Consider the following 19,754-nt stretch of genomic DNA (forward strand, 5'->3'; position numbering starts at 1 on the left):
TTTTGAATAACAGCTCCATTCCATCCTGGGTATCTGAAAAGGCAAAGTATTGCGTATCTCTGCACACGGGTGTTTAGGTAAGATGCTTTCTGTCAAGCCCCACCCTTGTTCTGGTTAAATATTTTTTTGAAGAATTTGAGTAGCAAACATTAAGTCTTTTCCTCCTGACCACTGATGTGCCTGCAGCAGGAGGCTGTTGCCAACTAGACTCTTCCAAGAGAAAGCCCATGCTGTCAGGTGGAATCCTGAGTTCGTGTATCTTACTTATCTTCCTTTGAAATATAAGGAAGTATTTAAATAAGAACAGCAGAAGTAAAGTTTGCAAGACTGTTATTCCTTCTGCAAATAATCCCCTTAAGGAAAGACTTGATCCTCTCTACTAAATAGTGTTCATTATCAAATTATTGTTCCCAAATAGACATAAAGGATAGTTCCATGGGAAAGGCTTGAATTGGAAAATACTTGTACTAAGTTTTTTTTCCTTAAGCATATCCCTTAACCTTAAAAAGTTAAAAAAGGTTATATGCAACTTACAGATTCAGGTTAAATTTTAAATGCAGAAAGACTGTCTTGAACGAAGGGGGGAGGAGGAGTTCAATTTATACAGAAAGCAGTTCAGTGTTAGCGAAGGTAGAACCGCAGTGTGTCTTACCAGCATTTTCAGATGGCCTAATGTGAACTTGACACTAAAACAGCCAGAGTTAAAGCTTAAGAGGAGACAAAAGTTTAATGGTATCACAGTCAAGTAAAAACAAGTAAGTTGTCAAGGACTACAGAAGTTTCTACACTTAGTTTTCAAAGTACAAAATACAATAAATACATGAGGCTGTTTGTAAAAAGAGGAATCTAAAACTACACTGTCTGTTACAGCACATAATATTTTGAATACATAGAATTCCTAAGATGCTACAGCATTTTTAAAAGTTATTGCTTAATGGATTGGTCACGTGGTTGTCACTGTTTAAATGTTTAACAAATGTTCTGCTTCCAGCAATAAGCATTTGGGTGCTGTGCACATACCATATTTTAATTTCTCCCATCTGGAAAAAGCCTGGAGATAAATTTGGACAAAGCCAAGTTCTCCATTTCATGACGATTCCTTCAATGGTAAATCAAAAAGGTCCTTGTATTTAATGCAGAAAAATGTGAAACTTTTCTGCCATGTTTGAAGAAGTCAGAGTGGGTACTTGAACATAATGGCTCGCTTAGACCAAAGGCAGCAGAATTTCATTTGCTTGTAAGCATTATTTCATCTTGTAGAATGCCCTCATCCATTTGCTAATGCATCAATCCTTCATTTGTTTTCCAAGCACATTCTTCATAGCTTTCAAATTACATTGTCATTGAAATAAGTCTCATGATACTGGAACCAACACAAAATGATTTTTTTTTTTTTGTAAGTCATCCATGATTAGTACTTCAAGAATCTGGCTTCTGTACTATTTCACGCCAAGCTTCTTTGTCTAGGTTTAATCCTTGGATACAGCTGAGGGTAAAACAGAAACAAGATTTAAAATGTTAGTGCTTTAAAAGGTGACTTTTTTTTTTCTAAAGAAATAAGGAAAGAAAAATGTCTCTTTGGTGCTACAAATCTAATGTCATCTTTAGTAACAAAAGCATGGGTATAAAAAAACACCCAAAGCACTAACAAATATACATTTAGCATTCTTAGATGAGTTTCAAAAAATACTAACCATGTCAGTACAAAAGGAAGGTTATGGAACAGCACATCACGCAGTCCCTTCAGCTCTACCTAGGTGGGTGGGCTAGGAAAAGCATGTGGCTTTGCAAGTCAAGGGACTTTTGTGTTCAGTGAACCATAGGATTTTCTGGTTTTATAAATGAAAATAGAGTGGTATTAAAGTCTGTTTTGCTTTCTCTCTCTCTCAGTGCCTATCAGCCTTTACAGATCTATAGCTCTGGGCAAGCTGGAAACATCAGGCTGCATGAGGACCATGGAACTGCAGGAGCTCAGCTTTAATTAGCGGGTAGTGGGTGGCCAGTTAAATTCATTTAAATGCCCAGCAGTAAATCAGTCGCTGCCACACTGTGGCCCTTGAGCTACGCCCTTGCTCTTCACACAGTCGGGCTACACACAGAGGTACAGAGACCGCCTTGGCCTCAGGGTGGTTATTGATGGGCCACAGCGTGCAGCGGTGGCAAGATGCTTGGGAAGCTCTTGGTTCCCACTAGCAAAGGGCTTGGGAAACAGCGACTGTTCTGAAAAGCATGGCTAATGGCATATAAAAACAGAAGGATACACTTCGTATGATTACGAAAGATGAATCCTCCATGCTCTAAACAGCAATGCATGTCTACATTACATCCTGGGCTTTGCAGCTAAAGTTCTCCTTAAAGCTGCCCTCTTCTCTCTCCAGCCAGACTCTGCCTTTCTTCCCTTTCACAGTCAGCTAATGATCAAGGGAAGGCCAACAACTTCACCCACGAGGTTTGTCTCGGCCTGCTACAATTTCACCACTGGCAGAGGTGCAGTCAGTCAGTCACAGCAGTGTAACACCTGACAGTGTTCAACAGATTTCATTTGGTATTAAGAAGTCAGTGTTTTGACAGTATTAGCTTTTCTGCATTCAGGTTTAGAGCTGTCGCACAGCTTTGGGAGAGAGTTAGTCACTAAGAAAGATAGAGTACTGACGCAGATGATTTAATCCTTGTATTTACTGCACCTAACTGCAAAAGGATAAAGCAGCTATGATAAAAATACAGCTTAATATAAGACTATATTGAACTACTCTTTTCCTCTGTGCTGAACACCTTGGTCTAGATTTCAGCTGCTCTAAGAGCGCAGTAATTGCTACTGAGAATCCCAGAGAATACTTCAGCAGCAGTACTAGAACAAATGAGCAGACGCAAGAGCAGAACAGTTAATACTGGGCTTGGGCTGTTTTCCCAAAAGGTTCTGTTCAGACTGCATTGCGCTTAAAAGGAAGAGCCATGATCCCCAGTCTGAGCGGTGTTGCCTTGTGCTTCTTGCTACAGAAGCACGGATGCTCCTCGCGTTCTTACTCACCTGTGCCTAGGCTGCCCGTGCAAGCATGTGAAGGAGCAGCACATGCACAATCCACCCTGGGGCAGGGAAAAAAACCCACCAGCTGCCATTTCTGACCTTTTTGTGCAGGTGTAGTGGGTTTGCATGGTAGCAGGGGGGCTACAGGGGTGGCCTCTGTAAGAAGATGCCAGAAGCTTCTCCCCCATGTCAGATAGAGCCAGTGCCAGCTGGCTCCAAATACAGACCTGCCGCTGGCCAAGGCCAAGCTAATCAGCGATGGCGGCAGCACCTCTGGGATAGCACATTAAGAAGAAGAAAAAAAAAAAAAATAAACCTGCACCAGCAGCGGAGAGGAGTGATAATGTGAGAGCAACAACTCTGCAGACACCAAGGTCAGTGCAGGAGGAGGAGTAGGTGCTCCAGGTGCCGGAGCAGATTCCCCAGCAGCGCATGATGGACCCACGCTGGAGCACTGTGTGGAAAAACTGCAGCCCGTGGGAAGGACTCACATTGGAGAAGTTAATGGAGAGCTGTCTCCCTCCCAAGGGAGGGACCCCACACTGGCACAGGGGAAGAGCGTGAGGAAGAAGGAGCAGCAGAAACCATGTGTGATGAACTGACCGTAACCCCCCTTCCCCATCCTGCTGCGCTGCTCAGGGAGAGGACATAGAGAAACTGGAAACCAAGTCAATCCCGGGAAGAAGGGAGAGGTAGGGAAAGGTGGGGGGATTTCTGATTTGAATGTCGTAAGTTAAACTGTTTTCCCCAAGTGCAGGCTGTTTAGCCTGTGACTGTAATTGCCGAGTGACCTCTCTGTCCTTACCTCAACCCGTGAACCTTTCGTCACATTTTCTCTCCCCTGCCCAGTTGAGGAGGGGAGTGACAGAGCAGCTTTGGGGGGCACCTGGCACCCAGCCAGGGTCAACCCACCACAGCAGGGCTGACGACTGCTTTCAATTTAGGTATGTTTACATTTGGAGAGGAAAAACTGAACAGAAGTACTACTTCAGGGAGAATTTTATTTTGGGTAGACCTGACCTGAAAGTGATACAAAAATGAAAAATGATTTTGCATTAGATATAGTTGCTCTGCAAAATCTGACCAGTTTAAGGATTATCTGCGTGAGACGGGAGGTTCAGCCTCTTTCAAGCATCACACATCAATCAGCTAAAATTCACAGTGGTTAATCTTTAGCATTGGCAGAACCTCTTATCTCCAGCAGCAGGGCAACTGGATATGTAGAAAAAAAGGGAGTTTATATGTGTGCCCATCTGCTATAGTTTTCTAGCAATTCAGCCATGAGGAGAGAGCACTAAAACCTGTGTACAGATAATACAAGAGGTAGTATGGAAGGTGATGAGGAAAGGAGAGGCCATTCATTTAAGGCCTTTGACATAGGGTTAAATATTACTTAAAGAGCATAGGAGAAAAAGATCTACCTTTATTTGGCAATATGATCTCTTTTTCAACACTAGGGAAAGAGATAACCGTAAAATTTTGCAGTGTTTGTCTTAAAGCTCCCTGTGAAACCACCTCAGATCACAAGGTGCACGGCCTGCACCCGGACAGGGAAGGATTCTAACTCATTCTTCATATAAGTTTCAGTTCTTCAGACCCTTTCTGTGCCAGTACATCACTTTCTAGAAGAGGAGAAACCCTGTTCTGTTCACATGCTCAGCAAAACCTTACGCACGCAGCATGGTCAGGTATTTTTTTTTTCCTCCTCTAATATGGTGAGAGACAAGGTTAGTCTCAATCTCCTAGATATAGCGGGGTGGTGATACATGTTGTTCTTTATGCACCATTAATAAAGTCTGTGTTAGGTATCTAAACAGAGGGTGTTAACCCACTCTGCCAAGGTGTTCAAGTCTCCAAATGAATAAATTGGGAACGTCAGCTCCCACCTCTTGACCTCTGAAATTGCACCTAACCGACATGCATGAGAATAATGCTGTGTGTACTTTACATAGTGGGGTGGTTGGGGTTTTTTTGACTTTAAAAATATCAAGGACTCACCCCTAGCAGGTTACGGGGAACATAACCTTCCTTGTCATTCAGCCGTGCCCACCACCATTCAATTTCATCTTCATCCTCCCGGCGCAGGATTGTCATGCAGTCTCCCTCTTTCATCGAGAGCTCATCGTCGTTTTGAGCCTCATAATCCCAGAGTCCATAAATCACTCCTTTGTTCATTATCCCCATTTTCTCCTGGACTCCTGCAACGTTAAGAACACAGAGCAGCTCAATAAAAAAGTTGGGTGGGGGAAGAAGAGAAAAAGATCAGAGTTGTAAAGACTGCCGTACACTTACACTGGAGAGCAGTCCACCGGGGTGGGGATGGGGGTGCAGCATGACAACAAAACACCATCAAACAAACAAGAACGAACCACAAAAATCCCAACCAGCCTCAATTCCCACCACACGTAGCGCCTTGTTGTCATCAACCTACTGAAAGTCAGCCCTGGCAGAGGCAGCACTGTGAAGCCCTTGCACCCGGCAGACAGATTCCTTCCTTACACGTGTTCAAATGGAACGCAAGTTAAATGGGGAGAGGAGCACTGACTGGTAAAAGGTTGTATCAGGCCAGTGCTCACACTTCCCACACCTAAGCAATGAGCAAGCGACACTTGTTAGTACTCTTAGTTCACCAGTAATCACTTTCTGTCAATGGGAGGTGGCAACACCTGCTTATGAGGATCACCATTGTCATTTTGATGCTTGAGGTGTCATTTGCCACCCCTGTCGCTTTATTTCAGAATTTTAGAATAAGCTGCATCCCTGACCTGTACCCAAAAGATTTGACTGCTACCTGCCAGCTGCTTTTGGTTAACCAAACACTTACTCAGCAGTCCTGAATTTCAAACATTAATTGTTTTTGGTTGTTTTTTTTTTTTTAAAACACCAACTTCAGAAACACAATTCTGTTAAAATTCTAGACCAAGGTGTTTTGGAGTACATGCATACACCTTGCCGATATTATTTAGAACTTGCTTATTTTACAGCTATAGCCAAAGATGGACCACTATTATTTCTGTGCACATTCCTCAGCTTCTAAACAGCAAACAGGAGAAGATACCCTAATGAATCATTATGCAAACTTTCTCTTAGGTAATTATTCCATTTTAAACCCCTGAATCCTACTGGGGTTTTTGTTTGGGTTTGGTATCGCCAGGAGCAAAGAGCACATTGCACATAATTTCACAAAACTTGTCATCTCCCCTTCCAGCTCTTACCTAGTACAACCTATCTTACAGGACTCTTACCTATGTCTGCTCAAGGAAGCATCTGCTCAAATCCAGTTCTTTATTTCTGCATACCAGCTCATCATGTAAAATTAAATTACTTGCACTACTCTGTTCAGAGCGTCTTCCCTTGCTTTGTATTTGGTATAATTAAAGGGTTGGCAAGAGCCGCACTCTGCACCTAGGGGGAAGGTAAGCCTGAGCACTGGCAGCAAAGCAGGCAAAGAGGAGATTCACACAATGGATCTGGTCTTCTAAAAAAAGTGTTGTCACACCAGGGTAGCAGTGAAAACGTGCTTTTAGGGACAGCACAGGCATTATTATCTTAGAAAGTGAAAGATTACATACTTAAGCAGCATCAGACTTTTCATTTAATCAATGTTAAAGGACTAGTGGTTTTATTTAAACCTCCCCGTACTTGAGGATATTCAGTATTGTGCATCATTTACAACAAAAACAAATAAGGTGAATCAATTAATTACATGTGTTTCTCACCTTACAGACAAGTTTAGAGGGCCAGGCTATGTAAAGATATGAAAAGATAGTTTCTCTGTAGTCTCACTATGTGAATAAAATCTCATTTTAATATAGGATTTCTTTTTAAGTGCCAGAGAAGAGAAAGGCCAGAAAGATAGTCAAATTCAGTGGTTGCTAACCTCCGTTAAGGCAGAAACTTGGCAGTACCTTCCTTTGCTCTGAAGTGCACATTAGGAAATATTTCTCATTTAAAGACACTAGGCGACAGATATATTACTGAGATATCCATACCACTTTTATTTTTACATTAAAAAGTACCTCTGTGGTACGATTTGCCTAATCATCACCTCATGCTAACGTGCTTGTCAATGCACGTGCAGAACTCAAGGTTTTTAATGTAGGGAAACCTTTTGTTACTCAGATCTTCTCTACAGGTTGAATGTTATGAAGTTAGTCTTGACAGACCTCTTCTGTGTCAAGAAGTTGGCTAAAACCTCTCCAAGAGGAACCAGAGGCATGGGCATGCAACTCAAGTGTGCAACATACAACTCTGTGTTTCTTTGGATGAGGAGAAGCGCCGGGTGAGTCCCTAGCATGCTCTGGAACTCAGTTGCCATCACTTACCATACAAGAACTGGGAGCACTGTGTGTAGCCTTCCTCCATCTCCTCACACTTGTCCGCAGCTGTCTGCATGTCGCTGTAGGTCATCGCAAACACCGCTGCGCCTGACTCCACCAGGAACTTGCACACCTGCACGTTATTGCAAGATGCTGCACAGTGTAACGGGGTCCTGCAAGCCAAGAAGAAGGTAACACAGTGCTTACACTGCTCACAGCAGCGCTGACAGACTCCTGGGAGCAAACCACTTCTGGGGGTGACCTCCAGCAGTCAGTACTGCGTCACTGACGGCTTCCCACCAGAAGCACTCAACCCAGGATGTCAAGAGCAATTTTCACAGGTAATAGGAGTTACCAGGAGCTGCTTGAGCCCTAAAGCCAGGTTTCCATATGGATCTCTCGTTATGCTACCTTTTTATAATCCATTAACATTTTAGGAACATTCATTAGGGCAATAAAAATTAAAAAAAAAAATAAAAAATAATAAAACCCTGATAAATCCTACTGATGCCATACCTCTTACAATCTAGACAATTATTTCCAAGACTTGACCTGGTGAACAAGTGCAGGACATTGGGATAACTACTGAGGCTGAGGGACCATGAGCATCTTTATTCAGTCTCAGGCCTTAGACACCTTTGTTATAGGCAGAAATAATAGTAAAAGCACTGCCCGCTGCACCAGCCTCTGGTAAATAAGATCCCTAGCTACCTCTAAGAAAGTTCTGTGACCCATCATCAGTTGCAGGTCTGGTTTGTAGGTTGTGATTTTCTGCTTGGCTTTGTTTGTAAGTTGTCAGAGTACTGGACAAAGAATTGAGGAGAGTTTGCAGGGCTAGATAATGCCCACACGTGTAAGCTGGAGGCCACCTCATGGAGAGGACATCGGGAATTTCAGCAAATGGCTCGTTATGCATAAGCTGTCTTCAGTGTCTCAAAGAAACAGAGCTGTTTCCCGACAACTGTATCCACCCTGCTGGGCCTCACGCACACAGTTTTATCATACAGGGACTATTAGTATAATAATGTGTCTATTTTCTCCTCTGCGCATTCTCATATGATGCCCCACAGAGAACTGCTGTTGCTCTACTGCGGAAAAGTCGTTGTCAATTCTACAGGAGCAAAGAGAGGGACCTCTGAGCAACCTGCAGCAGCCCCCAGGCCACAGCTCTCTTGTGGAGAGCACCCGTAAGGTACCACTCCACGAAAGCCTTACCACCCGTCGCTGTCTGCAGCATTCACGTTCACCCCAAACTGCACCAGGAACTTCACGATTTCCGTGTGCCCAGCGCACACGGCGTTGTGCAGTGCCGTAATCCCTTCATCGTTGGGCATGCTGGGATCTTCAACCTACACAGCCAGAAAAGGAGCCATTCACGTTCTGGTGAAATTCCCTACAATAAACTTCTCTGCACATACAAAAATGAGTTGTCTTTTTCTGAAATATGAGCTTGAGCCGTATTTCTATGAAGGACGTGAGCAACAGGCAGGAAACTACTGCAGTAGCCAATCTCACAAGACGACTCATAAGCTTGCAGCCTCCTTTTAACGGGAAGAACCTGAAGTGGTTTAGAGAAATAGTATCTTGATAACTTAGTAAAAGCATTTATAACAAATTTCCGATATTTGCTTTTTTAATTGTAAGCAAAATTCACATGGATTTTGCTTATGAAATTATCTGATAACATGCCAGACAGGGTACGAAACACTACATAAGAAATAAGGAAAAAGCTGTCCTGCAAATTTATAGTTTTGGTGCTTGATACCCAGTGTGGCTTTAACTAACACACTTTTAAAAATCAGCCTCCGAGCGGCCATGTCCTGCCAGGACTCATCTCCTCAAGGGCAGATCGAGGTTGTGTACTATTATTTTAGCTTCCCCAGTCCAGAACAGCTGCAGGTTCCCAGTCTGAACCAGGATTGTTATTCCTTGTCTTACAACTTAGCATTTGTACCTCATAAATGATTCTCTGCACCAGGTCAAACTCCCCCTCCAAGGATGAATCCAGAAGCAACGCAAGGGGATTGAATTTCACTCTCATTCCGTGCCCAATTCTCTCAGAGCCAGTTTTACGCAAATTCGTCCTCTTCCCCTGTGAAAAGGTAACACAAGTTACAGCGTTTTCTTTCCTGGAAAGAACACTACAGAATTGCTTATTTGGGAATGACCAATTAAGGCAATATTTAATATGAAATTTAGACAATTTTCTACCAACTCCCCAACACATTACAAAGATAGGTTATGCACATTATGAAGTATCTCTGCCTTCATCTCTGGACAGGGTCACTATCCAACCCAAATACAGAAGTCACCCTGATCAAACACATCCGCAAAATAATAAAACTCCCAAATCCCTCAAGATCAGGGGAAAATGCCTTTTTTTTTTTTTTTTTTTTTTTTTAATTCAGATAATTTTAGCAGTAGCTCTCCAGGCTGTTCCACAAACCAAGGAGTACACTCCATGAAGTCCACTACTTTTAAAGCATCGATGTTTAAGTTCCTAACGGTTTCCTAAGTTTAGCAGAGGTTAGCAGGAACAAACATGGAAACCATGGGAAATGGTTGAGGAAAGAATATAGAGCCAAGTGTAGAAACGCTTTAGATGCGCTCAGTGATGCTGGAAACCAATTATTTCTATAGCTGAGTTTGTACTCCTTCCTTCAGAGAACACGCACGCATTAGCTCAGCCCTCTCCCCAGCTGGCTGTGCAGCAGCAATAAACACTATTCATCAGGGTATGTAAATTTCTGACAGATGTCCAGGCAAAGATGAATTAAAATGACTCATGTTTTGCAAGAGCAAACATGTGAAGATAAGATATATAAGACGACATTCCCAGAAAATGCTCTTTTGCCTGTTGGTTTATACACAATATCAAAAGTACAGGCTTTTTAAAGAAAGAGCCTGTCAGCACAACGCAAATATTTAAATATGCAATCAAGAAGATGGGCCGGTTTCTTCTCATCATTGCAGAATTATTACAAAACCAGCCAGAAACCAGTTCTTATAATTTAGGATATCCTACCACTCAAGTTTCCTTGTAAAAGGGAGCAAGGACAAAGTCTTTAATGCATGAAAACACGCAACGACTATTCTGTGCAGAAATTACAAGGTTAAAGCTTTTAACTCTGCTGCACTGAAGTGATGGAGGAAAAAACACTTTCATGTATCAAGTTATTAAAATTCTATTCATGATGGGTTTTAAAAGAAACTCTTTGAGGAACTGAAAGCAGTAAGCATATTTCTGTTCTTCAACAGTGAGGTCCCACTGTACCACACGCACAGATATAAACCGGCAAAACAAACAAGACTGTAAAACGCTGCCTACCCTTAACCCAAAGGGACCACATCTTGATGCAACTTGAGAACAGACTGATGTTAAATCAGGTTCCAAAGAAAAACTGAGAGCACATGTCAGTAGGAGAAATGCAAGCAGCTGAGGTCTGCAAATGAGTTTTTAAAGCAGAAACTAAAGTCTGTTTCGCCATATTTTCCAAGCAAGGCACTTTCAGGTAAACAAATCCAATCCAGGATTAAGATAATTAGCATCCATCTCATATTAGCAATAGTGGGAAATGCTTGTAAAATCTGTATCTGTGCTTCCACAAAAGAAAAACAAAGAACAAAACCCAAACCCTTAACCAAAAAAGAAAAACAAAAAACAAACCCCAAACCATTCTCTTAAGAATGAGGTACAGTTTGGATGTAGTAGGCAGACTTCTGTAGGCAATGTTCCTTACAGCCCAGAAGAGTTTTACTATTTGTGTACCAAGATTCCATTTGAAACTTTTCATCATGTCTCTTAATTCCAGAGACAACAGACTTTTCCTTACTGTCATTCGCACTGGCGGTCAGGGCACCACACACAGAACAGATCTCCGCAGAGAAACCGCGTCTGGCTGCGTGACCGTTCTCCCACACCTGCTCAAGCTCTACAACACCACGCACAGGATTTACGGCAGAGCTCGAGATGACCCACGGACAGGGCGCCCGAGTTGGAGGTTAACTAATACTTACAGGAGGCAAGGAAAACTGCCCCGTAACTTCAGGAGGCCTCATGCTGAATGAGTCCTCCCCCAGACTCTCGGGTTCCCCTGATGGGTAGGGAGGCGGTGGGTACGGGGGATACTCTTCCATGTAAACCTCCAGCGGCAGTGAAGCTTCTAGGCTGGGCTCTTCCATTTTTGGCTGCGCGAGTTCATCACCGTCCGCTGCTCCCTCAGGCACAGTGTCCAAAGCCACGGAGGGAAGGACAGCTTCGCTCTGATCTGCTGGTGTGTTTTCCGTTTCCTCAGCAATGGCTGGTTCTGGCATAGAAGAAGCAGCTGTTTCTTTTTCCGATTCCACACTTAGATAAGGATTTGGGATTTCGGTTGGGCTTTCAGGACTGGCAGCTGATGCCGTCTGTTTGGAGGGATGCGATGGAGCCGAGATAGTCTCCATTGCAGCCAGAGTGGTCCTCTGGTACAACAGCTTCTGAATATTGGGGCCATTAGGTCCTTCTGGCTCGGTGATGGAGCTACGTTTCTTCAGCGGTCTGGGGGCATTGGACAGCTTCTTCCGTAGCGCTTCCAGGTCAGCATCGCTCTGGTTGCGGTACGGGTTGGATAAGAAAGGCAGCAACTTGGTTGGGCTAAGGGGACGGGGTATTCGCTCCGTTTCGTGGTTCTCGTGAGCGGAGGCTGTTGTTTCCGTCTCGGGCTCCGGACTGCCCGGCTTGCCTTGGAGGCTTGAGTAGACGTTCTCCGTCTGCGGCAACTGATTCTGTACCCCAGCTCCTGCCATCACAGGCTTGCCATACACTGCGGAGAAGTTCAGAGAGGGGCGGAGAAAACATAATTGCGTTTGATCAAACAAGCCAAAAAAACCCACGCAACCCGATTTACCTACACAGGGTAAAACAGTAGAATAATACAATCAACCAAACAGAAGTAACCAGGTAATCAGGATTACCATTGGTGATCTTGCAAACTCAAGATGGATGTTCTGCATGTTTTGTTTATGCTGACAAACAGCAAGTAAGATCCACCTAAGATTCTTACAGCTGCACTAACCCCTTCAATTCCCCCAAGGAACAGCTTTATACACACAGACCAGCTGGAGCATACATCTATCCGAGGTTTGAGGTGGAGAAACACGTGCTTACCACTTGGGAAGTGTGGTCCTCTGGTCTGTGCCCTCGTCAAAGCACTCTGCACTGCCTGCTGGAAGTTCTTCCCAGGAGTCTGCTGTTGCGTGTACATGCTATAAATTGAACTTGCAGCCACAGTTTGAGGCTTTCGAAATGGTGGGAGCGAGGTCTCTTTGGATGGCTGAGGGGTGAACGGTCTCACAGCTGCTGCTGGGGGACTCTCCTGTTTGGAGGAGGGAAGAATTTGGTCCTGGCTAGAGGAAGAAGCTGCAGGAGGTACGGAAATTCTTTGCTGTATCTGCTGAGAAGGATGGGAAGGCTGCTGTGCCACTGGTTTTTGTTTGTTCGCCATAGTTACAACAGCCAAAGGCAGCTTCTGCAGGTTTCCATCCAGCTTAGTGTCAGAAGGTTGCAGATGACTAGCTTGTCCAAAGTAAGGCAAGTTTATCTGTTTTGGTTTAGTGGGGACAGGTGGTGGTACCTTTGTTACATTTTTATTGGCCGTCTGAGAGACAAAAAAAATTAATTAAGATTAAAACAGGAAAATATGTTTCAGGAGTTTTGCTGTGAAGGTTCAAAAGATCCTCAAAGAACACCACAGCATCTACTGTTGCTGCAACACTGCTTACAACAACATCAGAAACATGAAGACACTTCTTGAAACATTTTAACATCGTAGTTGTTTCATCTTTGAACTCATTCTCTTTAATTCTTTCTGTAGCAGCTATGTTTCAAACATCAAGCAATGGCAGGGCACAGTAATTTCTCTACCCATAGCAGAGGCGCCCAGCAGCATCCGTAGGCGCCAGGCTTGCTTCCCGAGGGAGCCCCTGCCACCCCCACTTCTCCTATGTTACTTCACCCCGACCCAATCAAATTGTGCCCTTGTGCCTAGATTTAGGTGGGAAGTCTCACTGCAGTCAAACATCTGAAGGATGGTGCTGCGTTATAAACAACGAAACAAGTGTGGAAATGATATTTTAAAACCCGTGCAAATGTGTCTGTGCATATAATCTTTGGGGGAACAAAACCCCAAAACTATATGCAGACACACTAGTACAAGTAATACCACCATTTTTACCTGTTCAGTCAAAATTTAGATTTTCATCACAGTGACTGTAGGGAATGATTTTGAGCTACCAACGGCTATTAAAAGCCTAGAAGACCTTTTTTCCTTCAAAGTAGTGTTTTAAAAGACGACCTAGGTACTTTTCAAAGAACCTCCTGACAGCAGTATTTGGAAAGCTGTATGGTAATCCCTGTCAGATGGAATGCAGTAGCTCCAGTTTCCTGCATACCTGCGCTTCTCGCAGGAGATCTTCGCTGCTCTGGTTCTTTCTCAGTGTGCCGAGCCCAGCAGACTGGTCCACAGAATCAAACATTGAGAACGGACGCACTTTCTTCTCTTTGTCTCGTAAAAAAGTTTCTCCTTCAGCTGTTGTCAGAGAAAGAGGAAGACTTTTAAAAGGGACTACACAACTGTAGGAACAGGAGTCTTGTTCTGTGCAATATTCAAGACAGCATACGCAGAGATGCTTTTTGTATCCATCCTACCCCTGCACTAAGGACACAAGCACCTGCCAAACGCTGTATCTTGCAAATCAAACAGGAGCGTGTACGAAGGCATTAGTATCTACTTTACCACCTGAAATGAGTTCTTTCTTAAAAAAGAAAAATCCCTGTGACATCATACTAAAGCTTATATGGCAATAGTCTATTATTTTTGTGTGTGTGCTTTCAAATGAATTCTACATATTTACTGAAGCATTTAGAAGGGGCTGATATCATTAGCTAGAGTCTCCAGATTTTAAGATTAGCCAAGTACGTAAAAACATACCTTGTCCTTCACTAGCCACAATTCCTTTTCCTGAAGTCAAGGCTGATCCTTGACTAATATGACTGTCTACATTTGAACTACTCCAGTCAGTGGCAGATGGGGAAGGTTTTGTACTGGGGACCACAGAACCTAGGAAAAAAACACGGGGAATAGATTAAGCTAAAATAATATTTTTATTGACTTATTTATTACAGGTAGGTTTTTTGGTAAGAGTCAAGTCGTCTAGACAGTGTACAAGTATCATAGGTTAACTGCTATAAATCCTATCACTTTAGATTTTTGCTTAATGTTTCAAAAATAGAACGCAAAACCAAGCTCAGAAACAACCACCAAAGCAGCAGCAAATCTGTTTGTCCTAGGATGTCTGCACCTACAGCATTCAGTCAATAAACTTATCTAGACTACCCTCTTTTCCAGTCAGTAAGAAACTTTTCTTGGGTACTTACAGTAAGTTAAGTGACAGGATGGCAAAAAAGGATGAGAAAGATACATTGTGCCAAGAAAAACATAATGCTTTAAAGCATATGCCAGTGATATCCAAAACAGTAGAAAAATCATCTGTATGTTCACTGTGCATTAGACACTGCATTAATGCCGATCTTTCCATTGACTGGAGTAGACATCCAGTCTGCTTCAATTATGAAAACACTTGCAATTTGCTATTAGTTTAAATATTTCACCAAGTTCTCTGTACTAAATTCTAAATTATCTACTACAACAAGTGATATTAAATTCAAACAGAAAAGACAAGCAGCAGAGGAAAAGTTTCCATTCTGACAAAGTATCCGACACCCTCTCTCTAGGAAAGCAGTCATTTTACCCTAATGCTAAAAAATGAGGACTAATGTTTTAGTTCAAATAGCACATTCCCATGCCAAAAATTTAAGTTTGGTACAGACTAGAGCTAAAATTCAACTCCAGCAGTTTTAGAATCTGCAAACCAGATAAAGTGAAAGAGTTCCCCATTCTCCAGTACAGCAAGAGGCACTTGGACTGGTTTTGTGCCGTGGCCACTTTAGTAGTATCTGCCAGAACTGGATACAGAGGGAGGGAGTTAAGAACAAATAGATAGAACTATTCTACAAGCTCAGACTCCACTTTTTCCTTTTAGGAAGATCAGTTTCTCTTCTCTCCTAGCTGAAAAGTGAGTCTTTTCCTCCCAAGGTAGTACAGAAGAGATAACTGAAACTCTCCAGTGCCTCCAGACCCCTCACAGAGCTGCGCTGTATCTCAGAGGAGAAAGCCACAGAGAGAAGCCAGGAAAATATCCACAAACACGCGAGCAGGAGAGGCCAAGCCTCGTGTCAGGTGTTGGACTTCAGTCTCTCCACGTTCCTACATCATCTACACAGCAATAAACCTGCTGGCATTTCTGTGCTACAATCCACTGCCTCCTTTATCGTATTTCTAGTGATGTTGGTTAACCCTTTACATACGTCATTTCCAAAACGCATGATCAGAAGACTTGGCTTTGCTAGTTTTTAAGTCCAGTTACCAGGTTGTTACTGTGTACATCCTGAAACTGCCTCTGGAAACTCAACCAAACACTGTTGTATAGTTTTTAGGAGTATTTTAAAAATAAAAAAATATTTTACAGAAAAATCCTCCTGCATCCTATGCTGTATAACAACCCAAATTGCTCACTAATAGGATTACTTAATTTATAATACTTTGAATCGTATAACCTCAGTGCTTATAAAATATATTCATTGGTGCAGGAAAATCGCAAGTAATAAAACTGACATCTCAAATAACACGTTGCTTTAAAAAAAAAAATAAAAAAGAGCTGGTAGATAAGATAACAAAACCTTTCTGGAAAAGAAATACTAATCATAAACTATTACCTGCAGGAGCTTTAGCTTGTGAACTGCTCCCAGCTCTCATGTTGGGCAGAGTTTGTGTTTTCAGCGGGCCATCAGGTACCTGCAAAGCTTGTGTCCCATCTGAAAATGCTGGTTTCACCAAAAGTTCAGGTCTGGAAGCAATACGTGGCATAGTAGAGGACTGGATATAAGGACCTACTGCTGCCACTCGACTTGGAGCAGAAGCCACTGGCTGTGGTAAATTCCCATCTGAAGAAACCTTTGGGAAAAGAAGAAAACTTAAAGAATGTTATGCTGCAGTATCAATCCATCAGTCTGAAACAGAAGTCAAAAAGGATAAGGCAACTAGAAAATTATACTCCAGTATTAGAAATGGTTTTTTTAAGGCTTTAAGAGATATAAAACTGAGGTAGTAATAGAGCACACAAAAAAAAAAAAAAAAATCTAAAGAAGTCCACAACAGCATACGAAGAGTTCTTGTCCATAAACAGTAAGTAGGTTATTACCAATGTACCATGAAAAGTACTTTAATAATACAAGACTCCCACCACGTATGGATAAAAACAAGTCTAGCACCTGAACAGCCTTTCCCACAAGCAGGTTTTTACTTCAGACTGTAGGGGCCACAAACTAATTTAATTTTTGTTGTTATTAAACACCCTGTACTCACTGGTACATTCTCTTTCTGTTGCAGAGCTGCCTTTTTCTTCCACAGGCGCTCTCGCAGCTCATTAACACGCTTATCCATGACTGCCACCTCCAAGTTGCGCTTGTTCAAACACTCCCTCTGTTGCTGCAGCTTGGCATTCTGCTCCTGGTTCAGTTTGTTCCTCAGCTGAATAAATTCACAAAGCAGGGGGGTGGGAGGGGAGGAGGGGAAAACAACAAAAATAAAAACAAATTAACTTTCAAGATGCGGGACAGGAAGCAGTTACAAAAAGAAAAGCCTTCTATAAAAAGTCATGCTAGCAAACTCGGATTATTTGCCCTGGAAAAAATGTGGGTAAGGCTCCAAATTTTGCAGAAAGGGAAGAGAAAGATATATACACTGCGTGCTCCTGCCCCTGCTTACCTTGAAAGCAGCACAACTAACCCTCCATCCTCCGCAGGCAGGCAGCCACGCGGCTCTGTCAGGAACAGGAGCGATGGGATTTCTTTCCAACAAGGCAAGAAACGACCCAACCAACTTCCAGCCCTTGGAGCTGTGGGTCACAAACTAGCCTTCCATTACCTGCAGCTCCTTGTACAGGCGGTCAAGCTCAGCTACAGCTGACTGGTTGTCGTGGTAACCATCAATTCGGCCATTCTTCAGCATCTCCAGTTGCCTGGTGAGTTCCTCTACTTTTGACACGGCCAGCACCAGCTCGCGCTGCTTTTGCTGGAACAGGCTGTTCATCTGTTCAATCTCCTCCACTGGAGAGGATGAGAGAGCACAATAGCTGCCCTGAGAAACAGCTGAGCGTGGGCTGCTTCCCAGGCAGCGGTTAAGGGGACAGAGCGCGCCCCGCCAGCCTCCAGAGCAGAGCTGCACAGAGGCGGCCGCACACCCGCGATCCCAGTCAAACCAGCTCTTCCTCCAAGTAGTTGCAAAAGCCAACTCGCTAGCCAGATTATGTAAATTCAGTCTACTTAGAGCACTGACGGGGAAGGGAAAAGAACATTTTTTTTTACTTTCTGAAGTACGGAAACAAACAAAACCGCGTTACCAGGCTGAATCTCATCTGTAGAAGCCTAAATTAACTTAATGCTGAATTCAGCAAGACGACACTCACTCAGCCACAAGGCATACTTACGGTATTTAGAACTCTAAATTTAGGCTGTAGGAACTCAATGACAAAACACACGAACTGTCCTACTAAACAAAGACTCAAGAGGGCTTTTTAGGGTCTACCACAAAGAGCCGTCATCAGCTGCTCCCACTGCCAAAACTGTTGCATTACAGAACAAAATTTGAGCAACCAGTAAGAGTTCAAGCAAGTCTAGGACCAGACCTGCCAGGCAAGGTGCACGGAAGCAGATACACATGCTCCAAGATGTTCTATTGCTCTACCAATGTTTATTTTGTGCAACAGAACCCGAACAGGAAATGCATTCTCCCCACAGAAAAACACATTTGCTTTATCCATTAAAGCACAATGCTTCCTAATTAAACAATATATTTATATTTTACCTTAACAAACCAATATATTTTCATTTGAGTCCAGCTGGAAATGACAAGTTCTGTACAATACGTACAGACAAAGGATGAAAAAGTAGGCAGAAGAATGTGTGTTGATACAAAGTCTGAAGTTAAGTATTTAATGTTGCATCAACATGCTGAACTGCAAGCACCCAACTAGTACTGTAGCAACCCAGAGACTAGTTGGATTTCAGTAATTAGAAAGAAAATACTCAGCCACCGTGGTCATTAAATTACCTCTCACATAAGAGACAACATGGGTATCGGGCCAAGCTTTGTTATTGGCCAAGAAAATAACACCCTAAATGTGTGGGGGGTTGACATCAGGGATGGAAAAAGTTACCGTGGTACACAAAGGTATTCAAGTAAGCAAAAAAACTGCACAGTAATTAAAGAGCAGATATGCTAGGCTCAAAACACAGGGTGCTCTTGTGGGATATTTTAATATAGGGTAAGAAAATATATTCTGTTCTAGGTCATTCAGTTTTCTTGGTACATACAACATGTGAAATCATTAAGATTAACATTTCCTGGAACACTGTACATACCTCTTCTGAATCGCTGAAATCACCAGAAATTTTAGAGTTCCAAGAATCACACTTCATGAAAAAAATCACAGGCTACTTTCCCCAGGCAGTGACTCACCTAATTTCCCATTGCTGAGTCTTTTTTGTTCCACGTGGCCTTTCAGCGCTCTCACTTTCTTAAGTTTGGCTTCCTGATTCTCAGCAATTTCCTTTAATCGCTTCAGTTTTTCCTGCTCAGCAGCTTGCTGTTGCTGTCGCTGATCTTGCTGTTTCAAGAACTTCAGACGTTGTTCCTGCAGTCAAGGAATTTTATTTATTTATTTAAACAAACTTACGGTAAGGTACTGACAGAAACAGTGTCTAAACTTCGAAACAATCACTGCAGCAGCTCAGGTCAGCTGTAACCCAGTACCCTGAGTTCCCAGAGTGTCAAGGGAAGTCTGAGAGAAGCGAGCAAACACGTACTGATTCTGTCCCAATACAATCCTGGGACAACCATTCCCTAGTCCAAGAACCTATTGAAACAGAGACTGCATCCATGTCTAATGCCTCTTGGAAAATTTTTCTGCCATGAAACTGCTCAAAATCCTTTGAAGCCTAAGAAAAATTCCAGCATTCATGTTCTATGACATTTGCCAATTTAATTTAATCACTACTTGTCTCCTGAGCTAATGATTATTTCCACTCTACCTTCTCCATGCTTTTAATCTTGTACTTTACACACCCCTATCATACATCACATTTTAAACAACTATAAGGCGTGCTGGAGAATATTAGATGTTCTTTATACAGGAGGTATTCCATAAATTATTCATAATTTTCATCACTCCCTGCACTTTTACTAGTTCTGCTAGAACCCCCTTGAGATGGAGGATCGCTGTACACCAAAGCTCTGAAGATTTGCCATGTCCTG

The 19,754-nt window shown here is 42.8% G+C and overlaps 1 protein-coding gene across 3 annotated transcripts in view; it reads right to left on the minus strand.

Moving 5' to 3' along the window:
* Positions 1 to 701: 701 nt before the first annotated feature.
* TP53BP2 (tumor protein p53 binding protein 2) overlaps positions 702 to 19,754 on the minus strand; it is a 78,611-nt gene continuing 59,558 nt past the window's right edge. For all 3 annotated transcript variants that reach the window (XM_055726043.1, XM_055726042.1, XM_005441252.4), the window contains 13 exons: positions 18,960 to 19,134; positions 17,367 to 17,548; positions 16,806 to 16,970; positions 16,157 to 16,394; positions 14,313 to 14,441; positions 13,774 to 13,910; positions 12,491 to 12,980; positions 11,362 to 12,146; positions 9,299 to 9,436; positions 8,560 to 8,693; positions 7,351 to 7,517; positions 5,024 to 5,223; positions 702 to 1,486 (listed from right to left, as the gene is read on the minus strand). In XM_055726043.1, coding sequence (XP_055582018.1) covers positions 1,445 to 1,486; positions 5,024 to 5,223; positions 7,351 to 7,517; positions 8,560 to 8,693; positions 9,299 to 9,436; positions 11,362 to 12,146; positions 12,491 to 12,980; positions 13,774 to 13,910; positions 14,313 to 14,441; positions 16,157 to 16,394; positions 16,806 to 16,970; positions 17,367 to 17,548; positions 18,960 to 19,134 — 2,982 coding nt within the window. In that variant the 3' untranslated portion in view covers positions 702 to 1,444. The remainder of the gene's footprint in view (positions 1,487 to 5,023; positions 5,224 to 7,350; positions 7,518 to 8,559; positions 8,694 to 9,298; positions 9,437 to 11,361; positions 12,147 to 12,490; positions 12,981 to 13,773; positions 13,911 to 14,312; positions 14,442 to 16,156; positions 16,395 to 16,805; positions 16,971 to 17,366; positions 17,549 to 18,959; positions 19,135 to 19,754) is intronic.

Source organism: Falco cherrug, chromosome 13 (assembly GCF_023634085.1).
Source record: "Falco cherrug isolate bFalChe1 chromosome 13, bFalChe1.pri, whole genome shotgun sequence".
Lineage (NCBI taxonomy): Eukaryota > Metazoa > Chordata > Aves > Falconiformes > Falconidae > Falco > Falco cherrug.